We start from the raw sequence: 16,326 nt of genomic DNA, 5'->3' as shown, positions 1-16,326 counted from the left end.
TGCCCAGGGACAAGCCACTTCACTCTGTGTGGGCGTGTTCAGGACTATGAGGAGTTTAGTGCCCACTTCACAGATGAGGACCAAAGGAAGGGTGCAGCGCAGGCCATTCTTAGCCTGGGCTCTCAAGAGACCAGGATGCATTGTTCTGAAAGCCTGTGGAAGCTGCTCAGTGAATCAAATCACACACAAAGATGTTAGCTAAAGCCACTGTGGCTGATGGCTGATGCCTTTAGTTCCAGGACTGGGGAGGGCAGAGGCAGTGAGATGTGTGAGGTTGGGGCCAGCATATTCTACAGAGTGAGTTCCAGGACAGCCAGGGCTACACAGAGAGACCCTGTCTCAAAAACAAACAAACACAAACAAAAAAGAATGTCAGCTAAGCAGTCAGGTAGGGTAGGAAGCAGGCTCAGTTCTTCATACAGCTCTTCTGTGTGTCGTCCCTCTTGTTACAGGCTTTAGCAAGTCCCAGTTTCTGCTGATGTCGTTGTCACATACTATTGACTGGACATCGGAATTTGTTCAAACTGGTTTAAATTTTTTTAAAGTTATTATCACATAATTCGGTATGTGATGGGGTGTCGGGGAGCTGCATGCACACCAGGGCATATATGTGAAGGTCTTGTCAGACTTGTGCAGCAGTTTTTATCCAGGCCCTCAGACTGGTTTTAAATAGTAGACAGAGATGGCTTATCTACATTTCAGACTTTATTAACTTAGTGGCACTGTGCCTCCATTTCAACCCTGGTTCAGTCCTTGAAAGCTCTGACCTTGGGAGAGAGGGCATTGGCAGTCTTCAGTCAGAGGTTTTCGTGGCTCTTCCCAGCTTCAGGTGTTGTTTTCATGACCTTTCCATTCCACTTTCAACCTCTTGACAGATATAATCAAAATATTCCAAATAAATGGAGTGTCTAAGTCCATGCAGCTGGTAGAGCAGGTCTCTAGTCTCAGCATCCCACTATTTCTTTGACATGTCTACATACATGCCAAAATGAAATATATTCACTATGTGGAAAGGAAAGAATGTGGTATATATATTTAGAATAAATTGAAGTGGTAAAAACTACCTAGCCCAGCTTTGGCCATTAGTAGATTGATAAAATTGCAGATTAACTAGAATATAATCATGTACTTATTTTAAATTATGTTCCTGGGGGCTGGAGGCATAGCTCAGTAGTAGAGCACTTGCCCATTGTACACGGATTCCTGGGTTTGAGCCCCAGCATGGGGCAGGGTAGCCAGGGAGAGGGAAATGAGTACATATGTGGCTTTACCCTTTTATTTCAAAGGAATAATTTTTATAATAATAATGTTAGTCATACATAGACTTAGGATTTTAGAGACCCCCTTATATTGCCAGAAGCAAACGTTTACTCTATTTGGATTTCTCTGGACTTTTTTAAACATTTCTGTTGAGAGTTCATTTAGTTCATTATGGCAGACAGCTAGCCTGTGGGTAATACTATTTGATGTCCTGCTGACTGTTTTAAATATTATGTTGGTTTTCTTTGTAACTTCTACACTCACGTTGGAAGCTGACATGTTTTTCATTATTTGTCACTTAGGAGGTGGTAAAAGTTTGTGCTACCAGCTCCCTGCCTGTGTTTCTCCTGGAGTCACTATTGTCATTTCTCCCTTGAGATCACTAATAGTGGACCAAGTCCAAAAGCTGACTTCCTTTGATGTAAGTTATTACATAAAACTATTAATAAAAATGCACCTGAAAAACACATGTCAGTATGCTAGGAAATCTTATTAACTGTTATTTAAATTATAAGAATAATTCACAAATTATTCTGAGTATATAGCTTCATGGCAGAGTGTTTGCGTAACATACTGCAAAAAGTAAATAAGATTAAATAATAAAGCATACAGTTAAATTAGCTGTAGAGTTAAGCACATGTGTGAAAACATTTTGATTCGAATAACTATCTGTAAGGGGTTTAGCTCAGTGGTAGAGCGCTTGCCTAGGAAGCGCAAGGCCCTGGGTTCAGTCCCCAGCTCCGAAAAAAAGAACCAAAAAAAAAAAAAAAAAAAAAAACTATCTGTATTTCAGTTTGATTTTATTCTTCTGTAAGGATGTATTTTAGTAAGAGCTCTTAGCCTACATTTTGCTGATGTAGGTTTTGGGTTTTTTACTAGTATAAAGGGGCTCCTTTTTTGGCTCGTGTGAGATCACCATTACTCTTTCCCCGTGCACATGTGTGTGCTGTACACCTGCCTTTTTCCTCTCCTGAGCTGAAGGAATTACGACTGCTGCACTCTGTTAAGGTCCTCACATTGCAAAAGAGTTGGTTACGGTGTTAGGAATCGTACCCTCTCACTGTGACAACTGGTTCGATTTTTGTCATGGGAGTGATGGTAACCATTGCACAGCTGTTCACCTTGTTCTAACACCACAGACAGACCACAGTAGTGCAGACCTTTAACCCTAGCACTTTGGGAGGCAAAAAGAGGTTGGTTCCTCTGTCAGTTAGAAGCAAGCCTGGCATACAAGCAAACTTGGGCCAGCCAAGGTTCTAAAGTGAGCCCCTGTCACACACAGACACCGTGGTGCATGGTCTTCTCTACAGACAGAAGAGATGAAGCAGTGTAGGAAATGGAAGGAGCAGTGGAGGAAATGGAAGGAGCAGTGGAGGGAATGGAAGGAGCAGTGGAGGAAATGGAAGGAGCAGTGTAGGGAATGGAAGGAGCAGTGTAGGAAATGGAAGGAGCAGTGGAGGAAATGGAAGGAGCAGTGGAGGGAAATGGAAGGAGCAGTGGAGGAAATGGAAGGAGCAGTGGAGGAAATGGAAGGAGCAGTGGAGGGAAATGGAAGGAGCAGTGGAGGAAATGGAAGGAGCAGTGTAGGAAATGGAAGGAGCAGTGTAGGAAATGGAAGGAGCAGTGTAGGAAATGGAAGGAGCAGTGGAGGGAATGGAAGGAGCAGTGGAGGGAATGGAAGGAGCAATGTAGGAAATGGAAGGAGCAGTGGAGGGAATGGAAGGAGCAGTGGAGGGAATGGAAGGAGCAGTGGAGGAAATGGAAGGAGCAGTGGAGGAAATGGAAGGAGCAGTGGAGGAAATGGAAGGAGCAGTGGAGGAAATGGAAGGAGCAGTGGAGGGAAATGGAAGGAGCAGTGGAGGAAATGGAAGGAGCAGTGGAGGAAATGGAAGGAGCAGTGGAGGGAAATGGAAGGAGCAGTGGAGGAAATGGAAGGAGCAGTGTAGGAAATGGAAGGAGCAGTGTAGGAAATGGAAGGAGCAGTGGAGGGAATGGAAGGAGCAGTGGAGGGAAATGGAAGGAGCAGTGTAGGAAATGGAAGGAGCAGTGTAGGAAATGGAAGGAGCAGTGGAGGAAATGGAAGGAGCAGTGGAGGAAATGGAAGGAGCAGTGGAGGAAATGGAAGGAGCAGTGGAGGGAATGGAAGGAGCAGTGGAGGGAATGGAAGGAGCAGTGGAGGGAATGGAAGGAGCAGTGGAGGAAATGGAAGGAGCAGTGGAGGAAATGGAAGGAGCAGTGGAGGAAATGGAAGGAGCAGTGGAGGAAATGGAAGGAGCAGTGGAGGAAATGGAAGGAGCAGTGTAGGAAATGGAAGGAGCAGTGTAGGAAATGGAAGGAGCAGTGGAGGGAATGGAAGGAGCAGTGGAGGAAATGGAAGGAGCAGTGGAGGGAATGGAAGGAGCAGTGGAGGAAATGGAAGGAGCAGTGGAGGGAATGGAAGGAGCAGTGGAGGAAATGGAAGGAGCAGTGGAGGGAATGGAAGGAGCAGTGGAGGGAATGGAAGGAGCAGTGGAGGGAATGGAAGAAGCAGTGGAGGAAATGGAAGGAGCAGTGGAGGGAATGGAAGGAGCAGTGGAGGGAAATGGAAGGGGCAGTGGAGGGAAATGGAAGGGGCAGTGGAGGCTTTGCGTTTTCCTGACACAGACGCGTCCTGCTCTAGCACAGGCCAGCTTCAGATGTGCTAGGATGCAAGGCCGGCCTCCAATTCCTAACTCCTTTCTCACCCTCATGAGCGCTGGGATTCCTCCTCTACGCCACCATAGCTAGGCAGGAAAGCTATTTTGAGTTGCATTTAAAATGAATTTTTGAAAATATGTGTACTAGCTGGATGCGGCACAGTTAACAGTACTTTGGAAGCTGAGGGTACAGGAGGGTCACAAGTTTGAGACTCAAAGTGAAACTCTGACTCAGAAAACAAAACTTAAAAAATAAAAATGGTGCATTGATTATGGTGAGATATTCTTTTGGCAGGTATGATATATGACTTATATAAAACCTAAACATAATCATGTCTGATTAATGTATAAGTAAGGTGAAATTTTAAATTATTACTTTTAACTTAGATTCCAGCTACGTACCTGACAGGGGATAAGACTGACTCCGAAGCTGCAAACATTTACCTCCAGTTGTCAAAGAAAGACCCGATCATCAAGCTTCTGTATGTCACCCCAGAGAAGGTTCGTATTTACCTCACTGTTCTCAGTGTGGTGGACAGCACACTGGACACATACATTCTGAGGCCTTGGTGATGACTTTTATATACATCAGTGAGTTCTTGTATAACCTTCACTCCAGGTCACAGATGGTAAAGTCGTCTCTGCCTCCTGCATTGTTTGCTCTGAAATACTTCATTGAGAGTGAGTTGCAGACCTGCCATCTTCACCCTGCTCTACCTCACTGTGCATTCCCTGACCATATAGCATTCCCGTAGTAACCACTTTTTTTATTAAAAAAGGGGGGGGGGGAGAAAATCCCAATTTTATCTCTTTTTATCTAAACAGTTTTGTTACTTTGACATTTTTTGAAGCATAAGGGCTGGTTGTGAGGACTGTGCCTCAGTTTGAATTTGCCTTGTTTCCTGCTGATTAAGTTCGTGTTCCTCACTTTGGCAGTGGTGCTGCAGACTTGCCGGGGTTCTTCTGTGTACTCTAGAAGACGCTTGGCAGTGACTCATCCCATTAGCAGTGGTGTTCACTATCCAGTCGAGTGATCGAAACAGTATTGCCAGGCCGCTGCTTCACTGAACCTAACTCTTCCTTCCCCTTCCAGCTTCGTAATTAGTGGTTATTCTGCTGTAGGAGGCCTGCGGCTGTGGAAATACCATCATAGGTAGCAGCGCCCGCCTCCCCACAAGCTTTTGTATCACTGACTGTTTCTCAGTTAGTTATTCCTATAATGAAGGCCAGGTTTTGAGGTTACTAATACAGTCCATTCTGGCATTATGAAAGCTGCCTGATGCCGCATATTTATCAGTGTGAACTTCTGGGTTCTTTATTAACTTAGTAAATTACAATCAATTTTCACTACGTGTCTTGATGTTCTAATTGCCTAGATTCAATCAGTGAGGAAGCTTCATCAGCCTGACTTCTGTGTCCTTTTCTTGTGTCCCTGTCAAGATATGCTTGTTATTGGTATATAACTATCTATATATATAATACATAGAGTTCTTCCCCAAATGGTATGCATGGACTAAACATCTAAACGGCCATTACCAGGCTCCCATTACGTAAGGTGCTGACTTTGAGCCCGGTAGGAGAGAATTCCACACATGTTCATAATGTGTGCGTGGACCCGCACCCCCTCCCTGCAAAATGAACACTTGTAAAACAATTAAGTCCAGCAAGCAGAGTAAATGTGTGATAACTCTCAGATATGTTGAGGCAGAAAAGAGTTTTAGAAGGACTAACCTGATGCTAAACTGTTGGATGTGGATGAGTGTATGAAGTGTCTTGTGTGCCACTTGCTTCTGCTCTGTGTGACTGGTTCTAACAGGGAGTAACGGGAACGGTAGTGATGGTGGTCATTTAAGTGTGTGTTTATCTCTCTCATGTAACTCTATTCTAGGTCTGTGCAAGTAACAGGCTGATTTCCACTCTGGAGAATCTGTATGAGCGAAAGCTCTTGGCACGATTTGTCATTGATGAAGCACACTGTGTGAGTCAGGTGAGTTCTCTTGGAATAGCATCAGTTACCACCAGCAGTGCTCGGAGCCACGGCATGGAAGCCTATGCAGTGGCCAAGCCGGGGCCGCTGCCTCACTGAGAGTAATTACATACTGACCAGAGGGATACAGATAACCAATATTTTTTCCAATTAGTGGGGCCATGATTTCCGTCAAGATTACAAAAGGATGAATATGCTTCGCCAGAGGTTCCCTTCTGTCCCAGTGATGGCTCTCACGGCCACAGCGAACCCCAGGGTACAGAAGGACATCCTCACGCAGCTGAAGATTCTCAGGCCTCAGGTGTAAGTTTTCGATTTTCTGATTCTGTACATTTGCGTCACCTATAGGACTTTATCAAGCCAAGTGTCCAGATAGCTAAGTCAGAATATTTGAAGTTGGGAGAATGGTTTTTGTTTTTCTTTTGTTTTTTTGTTTTGTTTTGTTTTGTTTTGTTTTTTCTTTTTTTTTTTCGGAGCTGGGGACTGAACCCAGCTTGTTAGGCAAGTGCTCTACCACTGAGCTAAATCCCCAAACCCTTTTTTTTTTTTTTTTAATCCTCGGGTGATTCCAGGTGCAGTGAAATTTGGGGACAAAATGTGGGATTTTTTTTCTTAACAAAAGTAAAACTCTAGGGCAGCTTAGAAGGCAGCACACATAAAGGCAGGAGCCTAAAGTCAGTCCTAACTGCCTGAGGTCAACCCTGGTCTCTTTGGTAGAAAGAAAGAACTGGCACCTTTTCCTGCCTGTTGCCTTTCAGCTTCCACAAGCAAGCCCTGATGAACAAGTACATAGAAACAGAAGGAAAATCATCCCACCCACTGCTTTAGAAGTGGGATAAGTCAAACTCGGTACTGAGTGACCTGTTGGAATCCTTTAACAGAGTACGTTTTGCATATCTTACTTTGACTTCCACACTCCCCAGTGACTTCAGGGAATGAGCAGGTGACCCTGCTTTGTCATATTAAAGTCTCTGTTACATGCACGATTCGAGGTCAGTCTAGAACCCTTAGGACAGCACTTTCACTTGGATTTCATCTCAGCAGCATGCATTTTACTACCTCCAAATCCATAATTTTTTTTTCTTTTTTTCCGGAGCTGGGGACCGAACCCAGGGCCTTGCGCTTGCTAGGCAAGTGCTCTACCACTGAGCTAAATCCCCAACCCCCCCCTCCGAATCCATAATTAATTGGTAACAAAAGCCTCTAAAAATATTCCTCTGTGTACATTAGGTCGTGCTGGGCCGTTGTGCCTCTGCCTGGAGTTTGGTTTTTTGTTTGTTTATTGTCTTTTTTTTTTTTTTTTTAAAGATTTATTTATTTACTTTATGTATGTGAGTACACTGTCACTGTTCAGGCACACCAGAAGGGGTCACCAGATCCCATTACAGATGGTTGTGAGCCACCATGTGGTTGCTGGGAATTGAACTCAGGACCTCTGGAAGAGCAGTCAGTGCTCTTAACCACTGAGCCATCTCTCCAGCCTTTCTTCCTGAGTTTGTTGATGCTTTCTCTGTTAGGTTAATTTGCTCAGCAAATACTTAACATGTTTGCACACTGAGGTTTTTCTGAGGTTCAGGGAAACTGCCTGAAGGAGTAAAAGCAGAACAGAATATTGAGGTGGATTTTATATATTTTATGACTTATTTTTATTTTATGTGTATGAGTGTTTATCTGCATGGTTATCTGGGACCCATATGTGTCTCTGGGACCCACAGAACCAGGAGACATCAGATCCCTGGTGATCTGACTTTAATATACCACTATTGACCATACTTGAATGCAAGAATTATTGAGTTCTCAGAATTCTTTTGTGTATTATCACAAAATATAGAATGGAATGTTTTAATTTAATGTCACTTGTGTGAGGAATGTTTATGTAAATTTGGAGTAAGAGAATACATTTTGCTTTCATATTAGATATGTGTTCTAACATTATATTTAAGATTAGTGTTATACTTAGGTTCCAATAAATACTGAAATTTGTTTCTAGAAATGCTATACTTCCCATAAAATGTTATATTTCTATTCTATATGAGCCCCTGGTTTTATTGAGATGGGTACAAAGTCTTAGAGTCTTGCTATGAAGCCCCAATTGGCTTGAATTTAAAATGTAGACCAGGCAGTCCTTGAACTCTTGGCAGTCTTTCTGTCTCATCTTCCCAAGTGCTGTGATTACAGGTGTACACCAACCATGCTGGATTATGTATAGTCTCATACTCTGTGTGTGTGTGTGTGTGTGTGTGTGTGTGTGTGTGTGTGTGTGTGTGTGTAGGTGCTTGTGTTTGTAGGCTGCATGCCTCTGAAAGCCAGAAGTCACCCTCAGGTGTTGTTCCTTAGGAGACATCCACCTTGGTTTTCGGAGGCAGGATTTCAATGCTGTAGGTGGAGTTCACCCTGTTGGCTAAACTGACTGGCCAGAAAGATCCAGGCATCCACTTGTTTCTGCCTTCCCAGTACTGGGATTGCAATTGGTAATCAAACGCTGTACTACTGAGCTATCCTGTCAGTTATATTAATTGGCAAAGCACACAGTTACAAGAAATTGTGTAAATTCCCTTGCATGTGAATGATTTTTTTTTAATTATAGGACTTATGTTTTATGTTTGAGTGAACGGTTCACATATTTATCTAGAGACAGACACCTTGAATATCTTTTCCTGTAACTGTGGGAAAGTGATGTGTCTGAGAAAGCAAAATTATACATATCCGGGTGCTAGCACATGGCGCCTTGTGCATATCTGATACTCATGAGAATGGATAAGTGAGACATATGGAAGGATTTAGTCAATGGGTATGAAATGTAAGTCTGCTGATTCTTTAATGTAATTGCTATTTATTTCTGCTGTAGAAAATTATAAATCCCATAGTAGAAGTAGATTTTAAGAAGCACTTTCAGGTACTTTCCTGATCTTTTTCTGCCAGTAGTCCCTTGTTTGAATTAATTTACCAGCTGCTGCTGTGTCATGGTGTTAGTGAAGTCAGGTGCTCCTAGGTTTAGAGCGGCGACTCCATGCTCCTCTCCTATGGCTCTACGATACTATTCCTCCTATTGCAAAAATAAAGTCTCCTTTGAGAAGTACAAGAATGGCTAATAACACAAGACTTCATGCCATTCTCTTAGGACCCTAGCAGATTCTAGGTGAGAACAAAGAGTCAAGCATACAGGTTTAACTGTCGTACCGCTCCAGAAGCGCTAACACACACCTCTCCCCAGTGTGCCAGCTGCTGCTCCTGGCACTTTATATGACATTCTATGTATTCAGCCCAACACACGTTTCACATGATATATAATCCTCCGTTTCCTCATTCTCTAGATAAAGAAACTGAGTCACAGCCAAGTGACAAATGTGAGTCACAGCACACTTATGGCAAATGCCCGAGATCCCAGCACTTGTTTGGTTTTTAACTTGTGTTTCTGAGTCAGGGTCTTCCTGTGTAGCCCTAGCTAGCCTGGAGCTCACTACATAGACGGGGCTGTCCTCTAACTCAGAGAGATCCACCTGCCTCTGCTTCCTGGGTACTGAGATAAAGGCATATGCCACCACACCAACATTCCAGCCTTGGGATGGGAAGCAAAGGCAGGAGGATCAGAAGTTCAAGGCCATCCTCACCACAAGCAAGCTGGAAAGCAGACTGTAATGTGTGAGTCAATGGTGTGGGGTGTGAGGTGGAGAGATGGCTCACCGGTTAGAGCACTGGCTGCTCTTCCAGAGGATCTGGGTTTGATTCCCAGCACACATGGTGGCTCACAACCATCTGTAACTTTAGTTTTAAGGGATCTAATGCCCTCTGGCTTTAAAGGACATTACATGCATATGGTGCACAGGTATATGTAGGCAAAACACTCATACACATAAAATATAAAAGACTGACAAGATGGCTCAGTGGGTAATGGCACTTGCCACCAACCTGACAATCTGATTTCCATACCCAAGACACGTGTGGTGGAGTGAACCGGCTCCCACAAGCTGTCCTCAGACCTCTACATGCCCACCATAGCACGCCATTCACAAGCTTATGCACAGTACCCAGTAAGTACATTTAAGTTTAAATAATTTAAATTCCTTTTGTAAAAGGTAAAAGATATAGTCACAGAGAATTAAGTAATTCGCAAAGTTCATAACCCTAGCAAATATAGGAGTGAGGATTTCGAGCCCAGCAGTCTGCTTGCAGACCTTAAATACTGCTCTGAAATGCAAAACAGAAGTCACAACTGAAGATAATTGCAGACTAGGATGGCCAGAAAGTCAGCATTATAACAGTGCGGCAGCCACAGCGTGGAGAGGTCAGATGATTCTAACATGACGCAGGCCTTAGGGAGGAGTGGCTCGGTAGACAGTTTCTGAGGGTGGACTGAGATCTGCCTTTCATACATAAAACTCACCTACGAAATTGCAGGATTCAGTGTTTAGTTTTTTCATGCAGTTGCACAGTCCTTTTTAGGACAGTTTGTCATCACCCTTAAGAGTTCTGTTCTCCTTAACAGCTAATCCCCTTTCCCCTCTGCTCCAGGCAACCATTGATTGACTTTCTGCCTTCACAGAAAGCCTTTTTGCTGTTCTGGACATTTTACATACAGGTTAATTATCCCCAGTGCTTGGAACCAGAAGTGTTTTAGATTTGGGGTTCTTATAGATTTTGGAGTATTTGTATAAACATAATGAGGTATTTTAGGGATATACCTTAAGGCTAATTAAACATGAAATTTGTTTCATATATACCTCATGCACACAGTTGGAAGGTATTTTTAATTGTTTTGTTTCATTTATTTAGAAATTTTCACTTTTAGGGGCTAGAGGGATGGTTCAGCAGTAAAGAACACTGATTATTCTTCCAGAGGTCCTGAGTTCAATTCCCAGCAACCACATGGTGGCTCACAACCATCTGTAATGGATCCAATCCCTTTTCTGGTGTGTCTGAAGACAGTGACAGTGTACTCGTATACATACAACAAATCTTTTTTAAAAATTTTCACTGTGTGTGTGTGTGTGTGTGTGTGTGTGTGTGTGTGTGTGTGTGTGTGTTCAAGCATGAATGTGCTGTGTGTGAAGTCAGAGGGCAACTTGTAGGTCCCTGGGATTGACCTCAGGTTGTTGGGCTTAGTGGCAAACACCTGTGGCTACGGATGGTTCTTAGTAACTTTCACTTACTCACTTTTTAGACAGTTTGTTACAGTATAGCCCACGTTGGCCTAGAACTCACCAGGTAGCCTAGTCTCTTCTCAGACTTCCTGGCATGCAGAATACTAGGAGTTCAGGCATCCACGATCCCTCCCAGCTCAGGAAGATTATTTTATTTTATTTTTATCTTCTTTTTCTTTTTTTACTTTGGTTTTGAGCTGGGGCCTCATAGACATCAGAATAGCCTCACACTTTGTGTAGCAGATGATGACTTTGAACTTCTGATCCAGTTTATGTGGTGTGGAGATCCTGCCCAGGGCTTTGTGCATCTTGGGCAAGCACTGTAGCAACCGAGCTCCAGCTTCAGTCCAGGAAGGTAAATTCACACAGTGTTCAGAACGTCTGTGCTTTAAACAAGGTGGGGTGGGTTCTCTAGACTTGTGGATGATGCTTTTCTCTCATGACCCAGATCTCTAGGTTTATTACTCCAATAGCCAACCACAACACCAACTATAGGTGAACACAGCAACATTTTTTAAAATTGTCTAGATTTATTTATTTTGTATGTGTGAGTGTTTTGTCTATGTGTGTGTATGTATCTGTCCCATATGCTATTATGTAACCCCTTATGTTTATGCAGTAGAATATAATAAATACTATCACCATTTTATGCTCCTTACATGAAATTCACAAATCACATTGTTAAAAGTATGGTTTGCAGCTGGTGACACGGCTTAGTGGTTAAAAGCGCTTGCTGCTTTTCTAAAGAACCCAAGTTTAGTTCCTAATACCCACTTTGGGAAGCTCACAATTGCTCTCAATCTCTTGGCACCTTCTGGCCTTGGTGTGCATATGCACGCTCACACACACACACACACACACACACACACACACACACACACAGAAATAAATTTTTAAATGTTTATTACTTACGCTGCAAATATTTCAGTAGCTAGTGCAAGCCTAGAATACATGTAAATCCTGGCTAAGTGTGGGTTGCCCTGATGCTGTTTGTATCCAATGCTAATTATGCTTCCTCAAGAAGGGCTGCCTAGGACGAGGAGTGAATCACTTATTAGCAAATTTACTCTTAAACAAAATATTACATTAGCTATATCATACATTGGTAGAAATCTTTGTAATTGATACAAAATTGAAGTTATAGTTTCTTACATTGGTGCAGAATTTATTTGATAAAAATTTAAGGCTCTCATTGGTATGAATTTTTATTGATATAAAATTGGGATTAATATTGTTACTCTCATATAGACATTGTGTCTATACAACATATTTAAGAATATGAGGCTTAGACCCAGTCCTATAACTGCGATTATAAACTGTTTTTAGACAATTAAGCAATTCAAGTTAAGGGCCAGATAGCAAACTCATGGTTCTGAGTAATTAAAAAGGTATATTTGAGATAATTCAATTAGAAATGTCTGAGAGTCGTCAAGGCTTAGCAGTTCAGAAACGCTTTGCATAGATAGTCTTCAAAGGCATCAGAAGTCCACAGAACATGACGTTTGTGGACATTTCTTTATTAAAGATCATTTGACTAGAGACCTGCCTGCTCCTGACAGCACCCCCTTGGATTCTAAGAAGAAACTGAGCCTCAATGGAGTTGCTCAGTTGTTGCAAAACAACCACTAGGCAAGAGTTGCCTCAGTTCATCTACAGAAAAATGCTGTCCAGAAAGGGGCATACTGTGCAGAATAGTCGACTGAGAATCTCTGCCCAGACAGGGTGGTCAGCCCTTCACGATTCTGCATTACAAAGGTCTGTCAGATGATCCTGGGCCAGAAGGCTGAAGGCTGATGCTCCAACGGTTTGAGGATTGAGGGACTGCTCAGTGGTGATCAGTGGTCTTTATACATTGGCTTAGTGTTGGGAACTATGTTTGGTACTTTTCAAATTTTCAGGTAATATTAGTTCTTGGATTTTTGACAGCGATGAAGACTGGTTGGAACCCAAGCTGTTTAGCATTGAGAAGGATGATAGAGACTTAGAAGATGGTTTTCAGATGACATACAATCTAAGTCAGGTGTAGAACTAGAAGTCTTTTTTTTTTTTTTTTTTAGAACTAGAAGTCTTTTATGTTAGGATAGATGGCAGAGTGCTTTATTGATGGACTGGATGTTAAGTGTTTCTTATACTTTATAAGTTATAGAATGGTAATAATAGTACTCAATTTATACCTGAGGGGAAAAAGCCTTTTAGCTGGACAAAAAGGGGGGAATGTGGGTTGCCCTGATGCTAATTATGCTTCCTAAGAGGGACTGCCTAGGTCGAGGAGTGACTCACATACTCAGGTAACTTCATCAGAACTTTCTCCCCATTGTAATTTGTAAAATAAAGGTGAGAGCCAGTGATTGGGCACGAGAAGGGAAGGTGGAGCTAAAGAGTTGGAGAATGGGGGAAGAGAAGAGAAGAGGAGGAGGAACAGGGCAAGAACAGGATAGGAGGCCTGTCGTTGGATGAGAAGGAAGGATGGGCAGGAGAAGAGTTTGAAGGCAGAGGAGGAGATGAGAACAAAAGAGGGGGAGAGAGAGAGTAGCCGGTAGACAACATGGAAGGTGGCGTTAGGATTCCGCTCTGTGTATTTACAGTTATGAATGTGCTTAAGGGATGGACGGTACTGGGCTTTGTATGTTTAGGTGGGCAATTATATCTTATCAGTTGGGTCAAAGGTTATTGTGTTGTGTGTTCTTTCATGTGTAGATTTGAGTGTAATGGAGTGTGGGGCAGCTGATCTGGGCCGCCACAGAGTTGGGTGTGTGTTTCTGGCATGGAAACCTGCCCTGGGAACTAGATAGGTAGAGAGATTGCTGATGGCTCAGAGAGAGGCCTTTGGCAGTGTGATATGGGACAGAGCAGAGCAGGTGAGAGGCTTTGCTGACTGAGAATTAAGATATCCAGCTGATATCTTGGGGCACTGCAGTGTAGACCTAGTGGGGGATAAAAGTTATCTTTTATATTTTGTAATATTTTTACAACAGATGAAGCCCAAAAGGTTGTCATTTAACAGGGAGGATTTAGCTAGGTTGAATTATACAATCATAATTTCATTTGGTAGCTAGGCTGGGATCATATCTTTGCTTTAGTATAGAATTTATTTGTTAAAAAAGTTTAAAAGTACAAGATTTAGAGCCAGTCCTTCTATTGATGTCATTACAAACTTCTGAGTTGATTACACATGTGAGTTAAGGGCCAAATAGCAAATTCATGGCTCTGAGTTTGTGAGAGTACCTTCAAGATAATATTAAGATAAAAGACAGCATTTTACTTTACAACAACAACACACACACACACACACACACACACACACACATATTAAGTAGATGTTAAAAATACGTAAATAAAATTAGTTTTCTTTACTGTAGTAGTTACATACATGTCTATGTGACTTTCTTTAAAGCCCAATACTTCATTTAGTGTAGCTAAACGGAGTCTTACTATGGTACCAAGAGGATTCTTGAATGCATGGGCTCAAGCTATCTTCCTAACTTAGCTTCTAAAGTAACTGAACTTCAGGAATACACCACCATGTCCATCTTAAATATGTTTCAAAAATAATTTTAGGCATAAGCGTTTTACTGAGATTATATCTGTTTATGAGATAAGAATGTCTGCTTTGCTCAGTGGTGTTGATGGCACAGGCCTTTAATCCCAGCACTTGGGAGGCAGGTGGATCTCTGAATTTGAGACCAGTCTGATCTACATTCTGGGATGGCTAGAGCTACACAGAGAAACTCTGTTTTGAAAAACAAACCAGGTTGGGGATTTAGCTCAGTGGTAGAGCGCTTGCCTAGGAAGCGCAAGGCCCTGGGTTCGGTCCCCAGCTCCAAAAAAAAAAAAAAAAAAAAGAACAAAAAAAAAAAAAAAAGAACAAAAAAAAAAAAAAGAAAAACAAACCAAAAAGAAGAATTTTTGTTTTACAGTTCAAATATCTACAGATGAGGTGACTCAGTTCATATATTTTACTTTTATGGATGTAAGCCAGAGAAATGTTGCTGACATAAACATGTAGATGGTAATGAGGAGGATTTTATTACAGCAGTAACACTCAATTATTTGAATTCTTTCTGAAGCATATGCCAAAATTACATCATGATCTGTCATCAAAAATTATTCTTAATGATCTGTCAACTGACATCTCAGTTAGGTACTCTAAATTTTGTGGGAGGTAAAAAGTTGGAAAGTATTTGACTGACAAATCTAACAAACAATATTACTATTTAGTCTTTTTTTCTAGCTTTATCTAATGAATATGTGTTCTGTTTCCTTTTTTTTTTTTTTTTTTTTTTTTTTTTTTTGCTTTTCCCAGAGGAACCTCTCCAGTTTACCTGCTATATTTGAGCTGAGGACCGAACCCAGGGCCTTGAGCTTGCTAGGCAAGCGCTCTACCACTGAGCTAAATCCCCAACGCCTACCTGCTGTATTTGAAATATCTTGACAATACATTCTGTTGGCCTTCCTAAAAACAGTTGCTTTTAGACAGGTTCTTGCTATGTGCCTCATCTGTCCTGGAACCCACTGTGTAGACCAGGCTAGCCTTGAATTTAGAGAGTTCCACCTGCCCTTTCTCCCAAGCTTGTGTCTCCTGAGCACTAACACACCTGGCTTGGTTTGTTGCAGTTGTTGTTGTTGTTGCAGTTGTTGTTGTTGTTGCAGTTGTTGTTGTTGTTTGAGGCTTGTAGGCTAGGGTAGCTTCAGGTTCAATGTATAACTAAGGCTGGTGTTGGTCCTGATCCTCCTGTCTCTGCTTCCCTTGTACTTGGAATTACAGGCATGTATCAACATGGCCTGGTAAAGTTTCCATTAAAGGAAACATTTAATTCTCCTACATTTAGGGGCTGGAGAGATGGCTCAGTGGTTAAGAGCACTGACTGTTCTTCCAGGAGTCCTGAGTTCAATTCCCAGCAACCACATGGTGGCTCACAACCATCTGTAATGGGAGCTGATGCCCTCTTCTGGTGTGTCTGAAAACAGCTACAGTGTACTCATATACATAAAATAAATCTAAAAAAAAAAAAATAACTCCTACATTTAGTTAGGAGTCAGTGAAATCTAATTTGGGTTGTTTGTTCGATTTAAGTACTGGTTGAGATAATTCATGTTCCTTAAAATTCAGCTATTCATAAGGTACAGTTGGGGGTGGTTTTTACATTTTCATAGAATTATACAGCCTAGGCCTAAAATACACTTCCATTATTTTCTAAAATGGAGTTAACTTTCATCAGAACTTCCTCCCAGTTTTCCTCTCTCAGTTCCTTCAGTAAGCATG

General features: G+C 42.1%; 1 protein-coding gene across 6 annotated transcripts in view; it reads left to right on the top strand.

The window, feature by feature from the left end:
* Blm (BLM RecQ like helicase) overlaps positions 1-16,326 on the top strand; it is an 86,229-nt gene that overhangs the window by 36,066 nt on the left and 33,837 nt on the right. For all 6 annotated transcript variants that reach the window (XM_039101057.2, XM_063262635.1, XM_039101056.2 and 3 more), the window contains exons 9-12: positions 1,563-1,681; positions 4,323-4,436; positions 5,824-5,922; positions 6,077-6,225. In XM_039101057.2, the coding sequence (XP_038956985.1) occupies positions 1,563-1,681; positions 4,323-4,436; positions 5,824-5,922; positions 6,077-6,225 (481 nt within the window). The remainder of the gene's footprint in view (positions 1-1,562; positions 1,682-4,322; positions 4,437-5,823; positions 5,923-6,076; positions 6,226-16,326) is intronic.

Source organism: Rattus norvegicus, chromosome 1 (genome assembly GCF_036323735.1).
Source record: "Rattus norvegicus strain BN/NHsdMcwi chromosome 1, GRCr8, whole genome shotgun sequence".
In the NCBI taxonomy this organism is placed as follows: Eukaryota; Metazoa; Chordata; class Mammalia; order Rodentia; family Muridae; genus Rattus; species Rattus norvegicus.
This window is presented reverse-complemented; position numbering and strand designations above follow the sequence as displayed.